At 40.4% G+C, this 14,138-nt stretch overlaps 1 protein-coding gene across 1 annotated transcript; it reads left to right on the top strand.

Moving 5' to 3' along the window:
• The first annotated feature begins 1,623 nt into the window (after positions 1-1,623).
• On the top strand, positions 1,624-13,623 carry CLEC2D (C-type lectin domain family 2 member D). The gene is made up of 5 exons (XM_060166927.1): positions 1,624-1,781; positions 7,968-8,087; positions 10,675-10,850; positions 11,424-11,530; positions 13,224-13,623. The coding sequence occupies exons 1-5, from the start codon at positions 1,703-1,705 to the stop codon at positions 13,354-13,356; spliced, it is 615 nt and encodes a 204-aa protein (XP_060022910.1). The 5' UTR covers positions 1,624-1,702; the 3' UTR covers positions 13,357-13,623.
• The last annotated feature ends 515 nt before the right edge of the window (positions 13,624-14,138 follow it).

The following is a 14,138-nucleotide window of genomic DNA, read 5'->3' as shown; positions in this document are numbered from 1 at the left end:
CTTCTGTTCAATTTGACTACAAATCAGAGATTACCATGACCCCCTCCTCGATTTTGATTAATTTGCCAGAGTGGCTCATAGAGTTCAGGGAAACCCTTATGCTTACCAGTTTATTAGAGGGTGTGATAAAGGATACAGATAAACAGCTTGATGAAGAGATTATATAGGGTGAGATCTGGGAGGGTCTTGAGGGCAGGAGCCTCTATCCCCATGAAGTTGGGGGCATCACCCTCCTGGTGTGAATGCGTTCATCAGTTTGGAAGCTCTCTGAATGCCATGCAATTGAGATTTTATGGAGGCTTCCTTGAATAGGCATGATCGGTGGTTAACTCCATTTCCAGCTCCTCTCCGCTCTCTGGAGGATGGGGGTGGAGCTGATAATTCCAAGCTTCTGAATCATGACATGGTCTTGCTGGTGACCAACCCCCTCCAGGAACCCATCCACCCAGAGTCACCTCATCAGAACAAAAGATGCTCCTCGTGCAATTATCACTTAGGAATTTACAAGGGTTTTAGGAGCTTTGCGCCAGGAACAGGAACATTTTACATATATAAAAGATATATGTATTTTTCCTATCATCTCAATTTGTTAGAAGCAATCAGGTCACCATTTAGTCTATGGCTAATCGTTCCCCACCACTGAAGCAAGATATTTATGAGTACTCCTAAAAGGCCCCATAAATGATGAGGTTTCCCAGTCTGGCTGGTCTGAACAGGCACTATTCCCATCTGGATGGGAACACTGGATACTGCTTCCTCTAGTCATTTCATGTTTTTTTCCCTCCATCCTCATACACAAGTGCTGATCAGTACACTGCTGAATACCCAAGGGGGACACTCTGTACACCCCCAGAATCCTCTGGCTGTGTATCTCTTTCTTTTCTGATACTCTATCTGCATAGCCCTTGTCTCTGAGCTTCCCCTCTTCACCTCAGGGAATCTCTTGGCATTTCTCTGGTTTTCCGCTGCTTAAATCACACATACAGAACTGTCTCTGGGCAGTAGCTGGGGCAATTGCAGGACTCACCAAATTTGTTTTCAGAAGATCACTGCCCTTCATTGATTGATGCCCAGTGATTGAAAAGTATTTTTTTTTCACACATTTTCTTGTTTTTCTTTTTAGTTGATTCAGGCAAGAAAGTAAATCTGGTCCCTGTTATTCCATTTTGACAGGGAACAGAAGTCTGTGGAGTTGATCTTTTTTTTTTTAATTAATTAATTAATTTATTTATTTTTGGCTGTGTTGGGTCTTCGTTTCTGTGCGAGGGCTTTCCCTAGTTGCGGTGAGCGGGGGTCACTCTTCATCGCAGTGCGCGGGCCTCTCACTATCGTGGCCTCTCTTGTTGTGGGGTATAGGCTGCAGACGCGCAGGCTCAGTAGTTGTGGCTCACGGATCTAGTTGCTCTGTGGAATGTGGGATCTTCCCAGACCAGGGCTCGAACCAGTGTCCCCTGCATTGGCAGGTAGATTCTCAACCACTGCTCCACTAGAGAAGCCCCAATCTTTCTAAGTTAAAAGCACTTTGCATTTTAAAATTCTAAAGGACTTGTCAGCTTCATTTATTTCCTTTACAGCCCACTTACTGGGCGGTAGTTTTGCTTTTCTTTTAGCTGATTGTTCAGATTCAAACTGTTTCCCCTCCCAGTTCATGCTTTTACAACTATTTCGAGACAGTGCCAAGTGCTCCTGATGAAGCAGAAGCATGACTGTGGAGGAAGGTTCTTTGAAAATCTTACAGACAGAACCTACCTCCAGAGAAAGCATGGAGGAGGGACGATCTGGTAAGGTAAAATTGATAAGCTTTGACAAAACAAAACAGCTTTTATTCCACTGACCACTGACAGCAGGATAGAAATTGCACTGCAGGAATATAATTCTTCACAGTTAACCTCCATAGAAGGAGAGATGTTTTGAGGGACTAGAGGTGGGTGAGAGGACAAGTGTGTAATTGTTGTGTTGGTGATTGTGTTACTGTGTACGTTACTTAAATATTTCTGCACAGTGAATTAGGTTACAGGAGGCTAAGAGAAAAATGTTCTCTGGGTTTATTTTATTAGTCCTTGCTGGCAACCTGCACCCTGGCAAGTCACATTATGATATTAAATAACAGATCATTATATCCCAGAGTCATGGCAAACAGACAACAATGGATTTGTTTTTTTAATTTTTATTTATTTATTTAATATATCTTTATTGGAGTATAACTGCTTTACAATGTTGTGTTAGTTTCTGTTGTACAACAAAGTGAATCAGTTATAAGTATACGAATATCCCCATATCCCCTCCCTCTTGAGCTTTTCTCTCATCCTCCCTATCCCACCCCTTTGTTTATTTATTTTTGAGGTTTTTTTTTTTTGGTATATCTAACAATTTGGAAATACATATACTAATAAAAGTTGCCAGTACCTACTGTATAGACAGGGGACTCAGCTCAATATTAGGTAACAACCTAAATGGGAAAAGAATTTGAAAAAGAATAGATACATGTATATGTAAAAAAACAAAATTAACCATGACACCTGTTCTGTAGTCTGATTGACTCTAGTAATCATATACTTGGAATTTGTTATTTGTTAGACACTGGGCTACAAAGACAAATTGTATTTAGACCCTGATTTCAGGGTTTCATCATCTCAAGGACAGCCAAATGAGTTACTCCAATTTGATGTGATTAGTGCTACAATATATTTAATGAAACCTAGGGAGTTGGAGATGGCTTCACTTCTGAAGTGACCTTTGACCTGGTGTCACATTTTCTAGAAGAAATAGGATTAAAACTCACAATTTTAAAAGAAATATTTATTGCAGTATGGTTGCTTTACAGTGTTGTCTTCGTTTCTGCTGTGCAGCAAAGTGAATCAGTTATACATATATCCCCTCTTTCTTAGTTTTCCTTCCCAGTTAGTTCAGCACAGAGCACTGAGTAGAGTTCCCTGTGGTATACAGTAGGTTCTCACTAGTTATCTATTTTATACATAGTAGTGTGTATATGTCAACCCCAATCTCCCAATTCATGCCACCCCTCCCTTCCCCCCTTGGCATCTGTAAGTTTGTTCTCTACATCTGTGTCTCTATTTCTGCTTTGCAAATAAGTTCATCTGTACCATTTTTCTAGATTCCACATATAAGTGATATTATATGATATTTGTTTTTCTCTTTCTGACTTACTTCACTCTGTATAACAGTCTCTAGGTCTATCCATGTCTCTGCAAATGGCACTATTTCGTTCCTTTTTATGGCTGAGTAATATTCCATTGTATATTTGTAACACATCTTCTTTATCCATTCCTCTGTTGATGGACATTTAGGTTGCTTCCATGTCCTGGCTATTGTAAATAGTGCTGCAATGAACATTAGGGTACATGCATCTTTTTGAATTATGGTTTTCTCCAGGTATATGCCCAGGAGTGGGATTGTAGTTCTGTTTTTAGTTTTTTGAGGAGCTTCCATAGTGGCTGTACCAGTTTACATACCCACCAACAGTGTAGGAAGGTTTCCTTTTCTTCACATCTTCTCCAGCATTTATTGTTTGTAGATTTTTTGATGATGGTCATTCTGACCAGTGTGACCAGTGTGATGATGGTCATTCTGACCAGTGTGATGGTTAACTTCTTCTTTCTTCTTCTTGTGGGATAAGGGGCGGTGACCACTCTTAGCTACTTCCTTCCTCATTCTCACCAGTGTGAGGTGATACCTCATTGTAGTTTTGATTTGCGTTTCTCTAATAATTAGTGATGTTGAGCATCTTTCATGTGTTTGTTAGCCATCTGTGTGTCTTCTTTGGAGAAATAAAAGTCGTAATTTTTTGTTCAAAAAGTAATTCTAACTAAGTACAAAAGTATATTTTCTTTCCTTTGAGTACAAAAGTGCCCCACAAAATTTCCTTTTGGAATCAAGGGTAAATCTGATATTCAGTGATATCATTAACTATTTCAGCTAAAATCTATTGAGGCTCATTTCTGTGTCCAAATGATTTTCTCTTTGCTTCCCCCTTTGTCTCTCTTCCTCTTTATGTCTCTCTCTCTCTGTCTCACAGGCTCTGGTGTACTTTTGTGTTTCCTCTCTCTCTCTCTCTTCCTCTCTCTCTTTCTCTCTTTCCTATTCATTCCCTGGCCCTTTGATTATGGTGGCTCTTCAGCTAGCCTTATGTCATCCTGTTTAGAGTACCTTACCAAAGTAGTTTATAAAATGTGCCTTACCAGAAATTTTCAGGAGTGATCATAAAAATGATATGAACATTTTTTAAACATAATCATTTTAGTTAAAGAGTTTTGATTTAATGAGAACATCAGAGTATTAAAACAACATAGTGATTAGTAAAAGCATTTGTTGAAATATAGTATCTGTTTAATTTTGTTATTTATCAACATCCATGCATTAAAAAAAAAAATTGTAACCTCCTTCCCCTCTCCCCAGTTGATGTTAGCTGAGAATTAATTTCTTACTGTTCTCTAAGGAGACTTTTGTTTAATAAAACCATGAATAATTATTGACTCAAAAAAAAAGTCCCTGCAGAAACTGGAACTATTGTTATATAGATCCTTTGTCATTTAAAAACCGATGTGGGTGTTTGAGGGTGGGAGTTGGAGGCTAAACCCAACCGCCAGCAAACCCTTTAGCATTTGTAGTTTATAGCAAATTTGATGAGAAAGAAAAAGAACATAGCTCACACGTGCTTGTATTTCAGTCCAGCAGAAAGAATACCTTTTACTGAACCTCAATTTTCTGCTAAAAACAAACATTTCCTTCTTTCTTCTTCCCTTCCCCCCTCCCTGAATTTTATTTTTTATCAACAGGATATTGTAGTTCCTGAAACACAGGGTTCATGCTTAATGAAAAACGAAGTTCTTAACGTTAATGTTTTTCTAGCTAAGTCAAGTGATTACATAACCGAAACTATTTGACCAGTGCAAATGTGAAACCTATTCTTTTGAAATTTAAACTGTTCCTGTAAGTTAACTAAGTTTTCTAGAACATGAAAATAAAAGTTAAAACCAGTAGACCAGTAATATGGTTCATTTCTCTGTTCTTCTGTGAGATAATTTCTGACACCATTTTTCAAACTAGAAATTTGAAGGTTGTTGTGTTCAGAGTGTAATATAAGAGGCATACGAATTTAGAGGGAGACAAAAAAAGGACACACCAGAGGAGTGTTAGGAAGGAAGCAATTTTCCTCTGCTCTTCTGGCTGGTTTAAGAATTAAATTGACATGAGATAAATAACAGGAGAAAATCAAACAAAAGTTTAATAACATGTATACATGGGAGAGACACAGGAAAATGAGTAACAGACTAAAATGACCAAAAACTTCACCTTAAATACTGTCTCCAGCTAATGACAAAAGATGTTGGGGGTAGTGGTTTGGGACTTCAAAGGGGAGGAAGGTCATTGACAAGGATATGGAAAAGCAAATGTTTGGTGAATAAATGTTTGCTGGGCCACACAGAGACAAGGGACACAAGAGTAGACTCTGATCTTTAGGCCATGTTCAGTTTAAAATCATCACACTCACCTCTTAATCTTTGCAGATATCTCTGGTGATAGCTCTATTCCAGGAACAGGCCTTCTATCTAAATTGTTTTAGGCAGTTAGGGGGATGGTCAAAGATTCTTCCTGAGTCTTTTGGGCCTTGATGGTTTTCAGCTTGAAATAATCCACGTGCCAAAGAGACATCTGGGGGTGGCAAATTTTATTCCCCTACAAAAAAGGAGAAGAGAAGTATTAATAAGTAAGCAAGAAAGAGAAATGGAACATGAAACAAGGGAGGGTGTTAGGAGCTAGATATAGGGAAATAAAGGAGAAGAAAAAGGGGGGACTTTTAGAAGATTAGTAAGGGGGCAAATAGGAGATTTATTGGAGAGGTGTAAGGGGAGATGTACGTCTTACTCTTCTAACAATGAAAAAAATTATGGAAGTCATAACATACTGAGTTTCTAAGACAATTTTGCTTTAATGTAGAGCCAGAAAGAATGAAGGTCGAGATTTTCTTATGGAGGCAAAATCCAAATGTCGTTGTATACTGTTTAAACAAGCCAATGCGATATTGTTTTCCCCTGCCTAGCATTTAAACTGAGGTTCCCTATCATTCTGGAAGATATACGTGAAATGTAGTGGTTAAAAGAAAGTCAGCAGGAACTTTTTCAAAGTATAGTTGACATTCAGTAAAATTCACTCTCTTGGGTTACATTTCTATGAGTTTCGACAAATACATATAATCATGTAACCACATCACAATCAAGATATAGAACAGCTCCACACCGGCCACGCCCATGCCCTTTGTAAACATTTCTTTCCCGTTCCCTCACCCTTTGGCAACCACTGATCTGTTTTCAGTTCTTACACTCTTGCTTTAGAAGAATGTCTACGGAGTCTGACTGTTTTTCACTTGGCGTAATGCATTTAAATTCATCCATATTGTACTGTGTATCAATAGTGTGGACTTAGTAAAGAGAGACATTATTCACAAGGACTCTTACAATAGGAAAAGGGCTCTAAAAAGGTTCTCATGTTATAAATAGGGCAAGAAGGGGAACAGAACACCTGTGGGGAAAGAGAGCATGAGTGTGAAGAGCAGGTGTCATTACCAGAGTTAACACTTCTCACTTGTGTCCCAGGGACACGTGGTCATGAGCACACATGAGCTGTTATGCATCTCAGTGCTTTCTTTAGTGCTTGTTTGCATTTTCAGGCAAGCCAGAGTTTGGGGGTCTTTGGGGAGGAGAGGGCCTCACTAAAATTTATCAAGCCAAAGCAAAATAAGAAATGAAGAATTTTGAACATGTTACTGAGTGCCAGCTCGCTTAGCTCGCCACACGACAGGCCAATGAATCAGAGAGATGTTGAGGCAGGGAATACAACTGTACTCGGAAAGCTGGCAGACCGAGAAGATGGCAGACTAGTGTCTCCAGTAAACCGTCTTGTCAGGTCTGGATGCCAGTTTCTTTTATAGAATCAGAGGTGGTGAGGAAGTAAAGTAAAAGGGCCATCAGTCTTGCAAAACATATCCTGGAATGACCAGCCTCGGTGAGGGGATGGTTAATTTCTTCTTTCTTGCAGCCATTCACAGGTGGGCAGGGTCAGATTGTCTCCCTGTGAGCCCAACCAAGGCACTTTAGTATAACATTCAGGCAGAGGGGCAGGGTTCCCTGAGGCAAACCATGATGTATGATTATAATAAGAAAAGCAACAAAAAGCAAAGGTTAAAATCAAAGAAACAGGTTGAACATGGAGTCTGATTTAGCTTTTCCCTATTAAAATTCCCCACTGTCAATTTCCATTCCACAATCTTGTGGGATAAGGGGCGGTGACCACTCTTAGCTACTTCCTGCCCTGTAGGGATGATGAGGGGTGATCGTGGAACGGAATCGATCAGCATTGGGCAGGGAATAATTCTTAGAAGTTTTAGTAAATAGTACAATTCTCAGTTATTCAGACCTGACGCTGTCCTGTTCAGTAGAACAGGACTAAACAAGTACATTGATCCACGCTTCTCCAGCTGTAAGGAAATTGCAGTGTCAACACTTATCCTTTTTTTTTTTTTTTTTTTTTTTTTTTTTTGCCGTACGCGGGCCTCTCACCGCTGTGGACTCTCCTGTTTCCGGACGCGCAGGCTCAGCGGCCATGGCTCACGGGCCCAGCCGCTCCGCGGCATGTGGGATCTTCCCAGACCGGGGCACGAACCCGTGTCCCCTGCATCGGCAGACGGACTCTAAACCGCTGCGCCACCAGAGACGCCCTGATTCTTATTCTCTCATTAGCTCTTCTTTCAATAACTGGAAGATTCTCTAGGGGAAAACAAACAGTTTCTTGGGCCGTGGTTCTCTTTTGTGGACCTGGACCTTTTGTGAAGGGGGTTGGCAATAGGGGAGTTGAGGTACAGCTGACTGTACAGGTTGGTTCTGTGATAAATTTAAGTATTTCTTCCTAATACCTTCATGAGATTGAGATTATGACATTTGTATTTATAGGTAAAGACCTCCAAAGAAAACGCCTACTAATTACATCTCCTCTAAACCTGCTTTACTCTTGCATCATCATTATTATGGTCCTGGCTACAATTGTGATAGTACTTTCCATTTTTTTGTCAGGTAAGTTACCTGTTCTCCAAACTTTACTATGTTCTTCACACGTTCATGTTGTCGATAAATAGTTACTGAGCTCCATTATGTGCCAGGCACTGTGTGAAGTGCCTGAGGTATATCAGTGAACAAAACACACAAAAAAATCCCTGCTCCCAGGGAACTCATATTGTAGCAGGAAGACACAGATACTATAATATAGGGGTAACAGTTTGAAGAATACAAGGGGCCAGGGTAAGCCTCCTTGAAAGGATGACTTTTCAGCAAACTTTTGAAGGTGATGAAGGAGCCATGTGGCTATATGGGGAAAGCATTCCAGGTGGCAGGAACAAGCAGAATCAAAGGAGGAATCTCCTTGGTATGTTGGAGGAAAAGCAAGGAGGCTTCTTCAGCTAAAGCAAAATGAGAATGAGGGAGAGTAATGGGCTGGGGGTCAGGGAGATAATAGCCTTATGAGTCAGTTAAAAATTTCAGCTTTGGGCTTCCCTGGTGGCGCAGTGGTTGAGAGTCCGCCTGCTGATACAGGGGACACGGGTTCGTGCCCCGTTCCTGGAAGATCCCACATGCCGCGGAGCGGCTGGGCCCGTGAGCCGTGGCCGCTGAGCCTGCGCGTCCGGAACCTGTGCTCCGCAACGGGAGAGGCCACAACGGTGAGAGGCCCGCGTACCGCAAAAAAAAAAAAAAAAAAGACTTTAGCTTTTATTTTGAATGTAGTGGGGAGGATGAGGAAGAGGGAAATTGTAGGAGAGGAATGCCATGATCTGCATTTCACTGTAGAATAATCATTTTGACAGCTACTTTGAGAAAAGATTGTTAGAAGTAAAAGTAGACTCAGGAACACCTATTAGGGAAAACTTGTAGAGATCCAGGCCAGAGAGGACCGTGGCTTGGTAAAGTGATGGTAAAAGTGGAGGTGGGACTAGGTGTCAGAATCTATCTACTTTGAAAGTTGAGTCAACAGTATTTCCTATCAGATTGGATAAGGGAGGGAAAAGTGAGGTTATGGAACAAAAACATCTATTCTTCCCATAGCCTACACTCTGAAATCTTGCTGGTTTCAGAGCAACTAACAAGGGCCCAAATATTTTCATATATATTTAGCAGAAATATGTATAAAACAAAAAACGACATAGGAAACCCTACGTTGTATTTTTGGTACTAAAATCAATATTTGAACTGTGTTATGTTTTGTCTACTAGAAGGGTTTTTTTTGTTTTTTGTTTTTGGGTTTTTTTTGTGTGTGTGTGTGGTACGCGGGCCTCTCACTGTTGTGGCCTCTCCCTTTACGGAGCACGCGCAGGCTCAGCGGCCATGGCTCACGGGCCCAGCCGCTCCGCGGCATGTGGGATCTTCCCAGACCGGGGCACAAACCCGTGTCCCCTGCATCGGCAGGCAGACTCCCAACCACTGCACCACCAGGGAAGCCCTACTAGAAGGTTTTATACCCCCTAAGAAATGTACCATAGTAAAATCTAGGAAAGGCAAGGAGTTTGCCTTTCTTTTGTCAAGAGTAAGAAGGACTGATACTAAGGAAGATGTGGGAAAGGGGATCTGTATGATACTAGGAAAGAGTACTACAGAAATTAAATGCTACAGGAATTGATTCCTTAAAGCCATTAGTGTCCGTGTACCCCTGGGAAGTCAGATACATAGGTACTCTGCTTGAAGTCCAGTGGACTGGTGACTTTTGTGCCTGGGATAAGACTGTTAGTGATGACTTAGGAAGGCAACAATTGAATGTACGTATTTCAAGACTGACCTCGGGGGTAAAAGATCACCATATAAAAAATATATATTTATTCACATATTAGTTTCTGTAAACCATTCTGTTCCAAGGCAAATCCTCAATATAATAAAATCATTTAGGAAAAACCAACTACTGCTAGCTTGCCCTCAGCAAGTGATCATGGATCTCAATATTGTATTCTCCCAGAAACCAAAAAAAGAAAAATGATCTCAGAAAGGCCTGCTGTTTTGACAAGCAGTGAAATGCAATCATATTTCCACATATTGAGTAGCAGTTGGTATTTTATAAGTGGCTAAGGCTGGTAGCATTCCAAGAGGCATTAGAAATATTAGTTGGTAGTGCATTCCAGCTCAGCAATTCTGCACATAACCAAGAGTTGGGCAGCATCCACAGAGAGTATTTATTATGTAGCCAGGCACTTAAGAATATGTTTCTGGAAGCAAAATAAGATGATGATAAGGGAAATTATGTAATGAGTGGTGCCAAAATACGTATAAAGGAAAACTATTCATTGGGAAAAACACACGCATTTGGGCATGGAAGACATTTTTAACAATTTGTCTACCTATAGAAAGTAGCTCCTGTTCAGATTTTAAGAAAAACAAAATGCTACTAGCGGAGGCCATAAAAGTACAAGAGTCTAGCTGATATTTGACCATGTTTTTCTTCAAATCCCTCATTTTGGAATTAGGTTATACTGTACCTACACATACACATGTATATATATATGTGTGTGTATATATACATATATAAAAAAAAAGACTGACCTCAGGATGGTAAGTGGAAAAATAGATAAAAGGGATGAGAAAATGTGTTTGTTATGATTCACTGTGTCTGTCCAACTTTTAGTGAGAAACACGAAGACGGTCTCACATGTTCTGTATGTTACCTGCCCAAAAGAATGGATTGGATTTGGAAATAAGTGTTTTTATTTTTCTGAAGACGCAAGGAATTGGACATTCAGCCAGACATTCTGTACCTCATTAAAAGCTGGTCTTGGTCAGTTTGAAACCGAGGAGGAGCTGGTAAGAAATATTATTGGATCATGTTCTTTGTTGAATACTTAGCACCCTGAGAAAGATATAGGCTGCATAGGGTGAAAGCTGAAAGATAAGGAAGGACCCCATTCCGGGTAGACTTGGGGGCATGGGATGCATATTAGTGCCTAATATTTGTTTGGGGTATATTCTCTGCCTGGAACCCTGTGAGACAATTCAGATACATTCTCTCATGTAATCCTCATAGCTGACCTTCAATTAGATGTATTGTTCCCATTGTACAAAGAAATATGGTAATCATGTAATTTATCATACAAATTGGGACATTTTGGGAAGTGAAAGTGAGAATATTAATATTATGCTGGAACCACAGGCATAACCTGGGACTTTCCCAAATTGGGATGTATGGTCACTTTAATGTAATTTAGGATTAGAGATATTTGAGTGACTTAAGCTGAGAAGCGGGGAATAGTTTCCCTCCAGAGTCTAAGCTTTTCAATTATACCAGGCTGCCACCCAAAGAGAGAAGGCTGGAGGGAAGAGAGACTCAAGAGTAATATGAAAGAGACACGTGTTTTTACTTTCTGTGTTTTATAATAGAACTTCCTGAAAAGATATAAAGGCCCTTCTGACCATTGGATTGGCCTTAGAAGAGAATCATCACATCATGTTTGGAAATGGACAGACAGAACTGAATATAACGCCTCGTACGTTTTTAGTCTTCTTTTCCTTCTATTGTGTTTACATGTGGTTATGTGTGTGCGTTGTGCTTATGGGAAAATAAATTTAATAGCATGGAAGGCTTACTGCTCTATGAGGTGCAAAATAGAAATCCTTTGTATGCTCTTCCACTTATTAGCTGTGCCTTTGGAAACACTTATTGTGATTTCAATTGAAATCTTAGCATAATGATGACATTTGACATAGTTTTTCCGCTTTCATCCACTGACTTAAACTGTGCTGAAATCCCTATTTAGAATGTAGAGAGAACAGCTGATGCACAGCAGGGGTCCTACAATCCCAAAAAGCCACTGAAGCATTGATATCCACAGACCCTCAGTCCACTCTCCCAGCGGCTGCGTCCATTCACAAAAGGGAGGTCGTTAGGGAACCCGTGGGAATCCCCCCTAAATTATCTCTGGAAGGAACTTAGGAGCATACCTTGGATTCTGAACACTTCAGTGGGGGTATTTTGAATTTAACCATTACATTGGAGCAGATAAAATATAAGGGCCCTGTCGCTTCCATCAATCACAGCTAAGCCGTTTTAAGAATTTACTATTAAGTAAATAGTTTTATTTTCACACTTATATGAAACAGGTCAGGACAACACTGAAAATAATCTTCACTGAAGGCCACTGACAATGGAAGTAATCAATAAACAATCAATAATAGGAATAGAAAAGAGTTTTATTTGAGCCAAGCTGAGGAGTAGCCCGGAAGCCTGCTTTGCAGATTACTCTGAGAAACTGCTCCAGAGAAGCAGCGTTTCCAGCAGGGTTTTATATTTTATATTTAATATCTTGTCAGAACAGAGAACATTAAACAAGTCAGGGTTACATTTCTTCAAGGTTTCAAATAAAAAAAAAAAAAGGACCAGCATGTACACAGCCGGCCAGTATGGCCTTGGCCCCTGGGAAGGGAGTCTTATCATTGAATGAGGACAAGCATTGGTGTCCCAAGAAGAGGGGCATTTAATCTTTATTTTTTTGCGGTACGCGGGCCTCTCACTGTTGTGGCCTCTCCCGTCGCAGAGGACAGGCTCCGGACGCGCAGGCTCAGCGGCCCTGGCTCACGGGCCCAGCCGCTCTGCGGCATGTGGGATCTTCCCGGACCGGGGCACGAACCCGCGTCCCCTGCATCGGCAGGCGGACTCTCAACCACTGCGCCACCAGGGAAGCCCCTAATTTTTATTTTTAACATGGTCATTCTTTACTTCTGGTCAATGTGCCCTTTTCTTTAATAATTAAAGCGGATGTACAAATGTATGTTTGATAGGCCACATTTTAGATAGCATAAAATTCAAGTTAACTCATGTATAAGCCAGAATGACTTCCCTATATCTCAAAATGTGATAATTTCTTTTATCACCGCTGATGGCAGCAGTTCACTTGGCTACAACAGCAAGCACTAGTTAAATACCTGATAAACAACATAACTGGATTTGGTATGGACGATGATTATCTTCTGATATTCAAGCAGGGACTCTGAGAATAGAAAAGGAACGAAATACAGACGTGGTATATATTTACGAAGAAGCCATATGAATGACAGATTTTCACTTTTCTCTTGTTCACATGAAAAATACCTGGAGTAGGGGTGCTGAAGAATACAGAGGAGGAATGAATGTAGATGTCCGTTCAACCTATGCTTTTTTAATATTTTTGTGTTTGGTTTTAGGTTTGTTATCAAAGGAGTTGGGGAATGTGCCTACCTGAATGACATTGGACTTAGTAGCGCCAGGAGCTACACAGATAGAAACTGGATTTGCAGCAAGACAAATAATAATGTCACCGTGGAGTTAATACTTTAAGGACTTTTTAGGGAATTTCACGCACCATCTCCAAGAGATGCATTATAAATTGTTATATACAGCTGCTGCTGTATTTCTTGGCCTGCCAAAAATATTAACAATGTGCATTTATAATCCTTGTTACTAGCAAAGAGGCAAGCTATCCTTGAATGATGTAATATAGGGATTTGGAAGAGCATGCTTCTAAACTAAGTGGGTGTTAAGTAATATGAGCTGATATTTGTATTTTGAACCCTATAAATATGAACGAGTTCCTCCTTTTCTGTACAGACAGCCCTGTATTTGTACACATGGGACCATAAAAATGACTATGACAGCTGAAACCATGCAAAATGATTTTAATAACCAATGAGAAAAGATACAATTGGTTGACACATTCAAAATTCTCTTACTGTCAGTTAAAAATATATAGGGAAATTTTAAAAAGCACTAAGACTAGGGACTTCCCTGGTGGTCCAGTGGCTAAGACTCTATGCTCCCAATGCAGGGGGCCTGGGTTTGATCCCTGGTCAGGGAACTAGATCCCACATGCCACAACTAAAGATTCCACATGCCGCAACTAAAGATTCCACATGCCGCAACTAAAGATTCCACATGCCGCAACTAAAGATTCCACATGCCGCAACTAAAGATTCCACATGCCGCAACTAAAGATTCCACATGCCGCAACTAAAGATTCTGCATGCCTCAACAAAGTTTGAAGATCCCAAGTACCGCAACTAAGACCTGGCACACCTGTTAACCATAAGTTTGTCTCTGTTTTGTAGATAAGTTCATTTGTG

Source organism: Lagenorhynchus albirostris, chromosome 11, assembly GCF_949774975.1.
Source record: "Lagenorhynchus albirostris chromosome 11, mLagAlb1.1, whole genome shotgun sequence".
Lineage (NCBI taxonomy): Eukaryota > Metazoa > Chordata > Mammalia > Artiodactyla > Delphinidae > Lagenorhynchus > Lagenorhynchus albirostris.
Note: the sequence above shows the minus strand (reverse complement) of the source record. Positions and strands in the feature narration are given on the sequence as shown.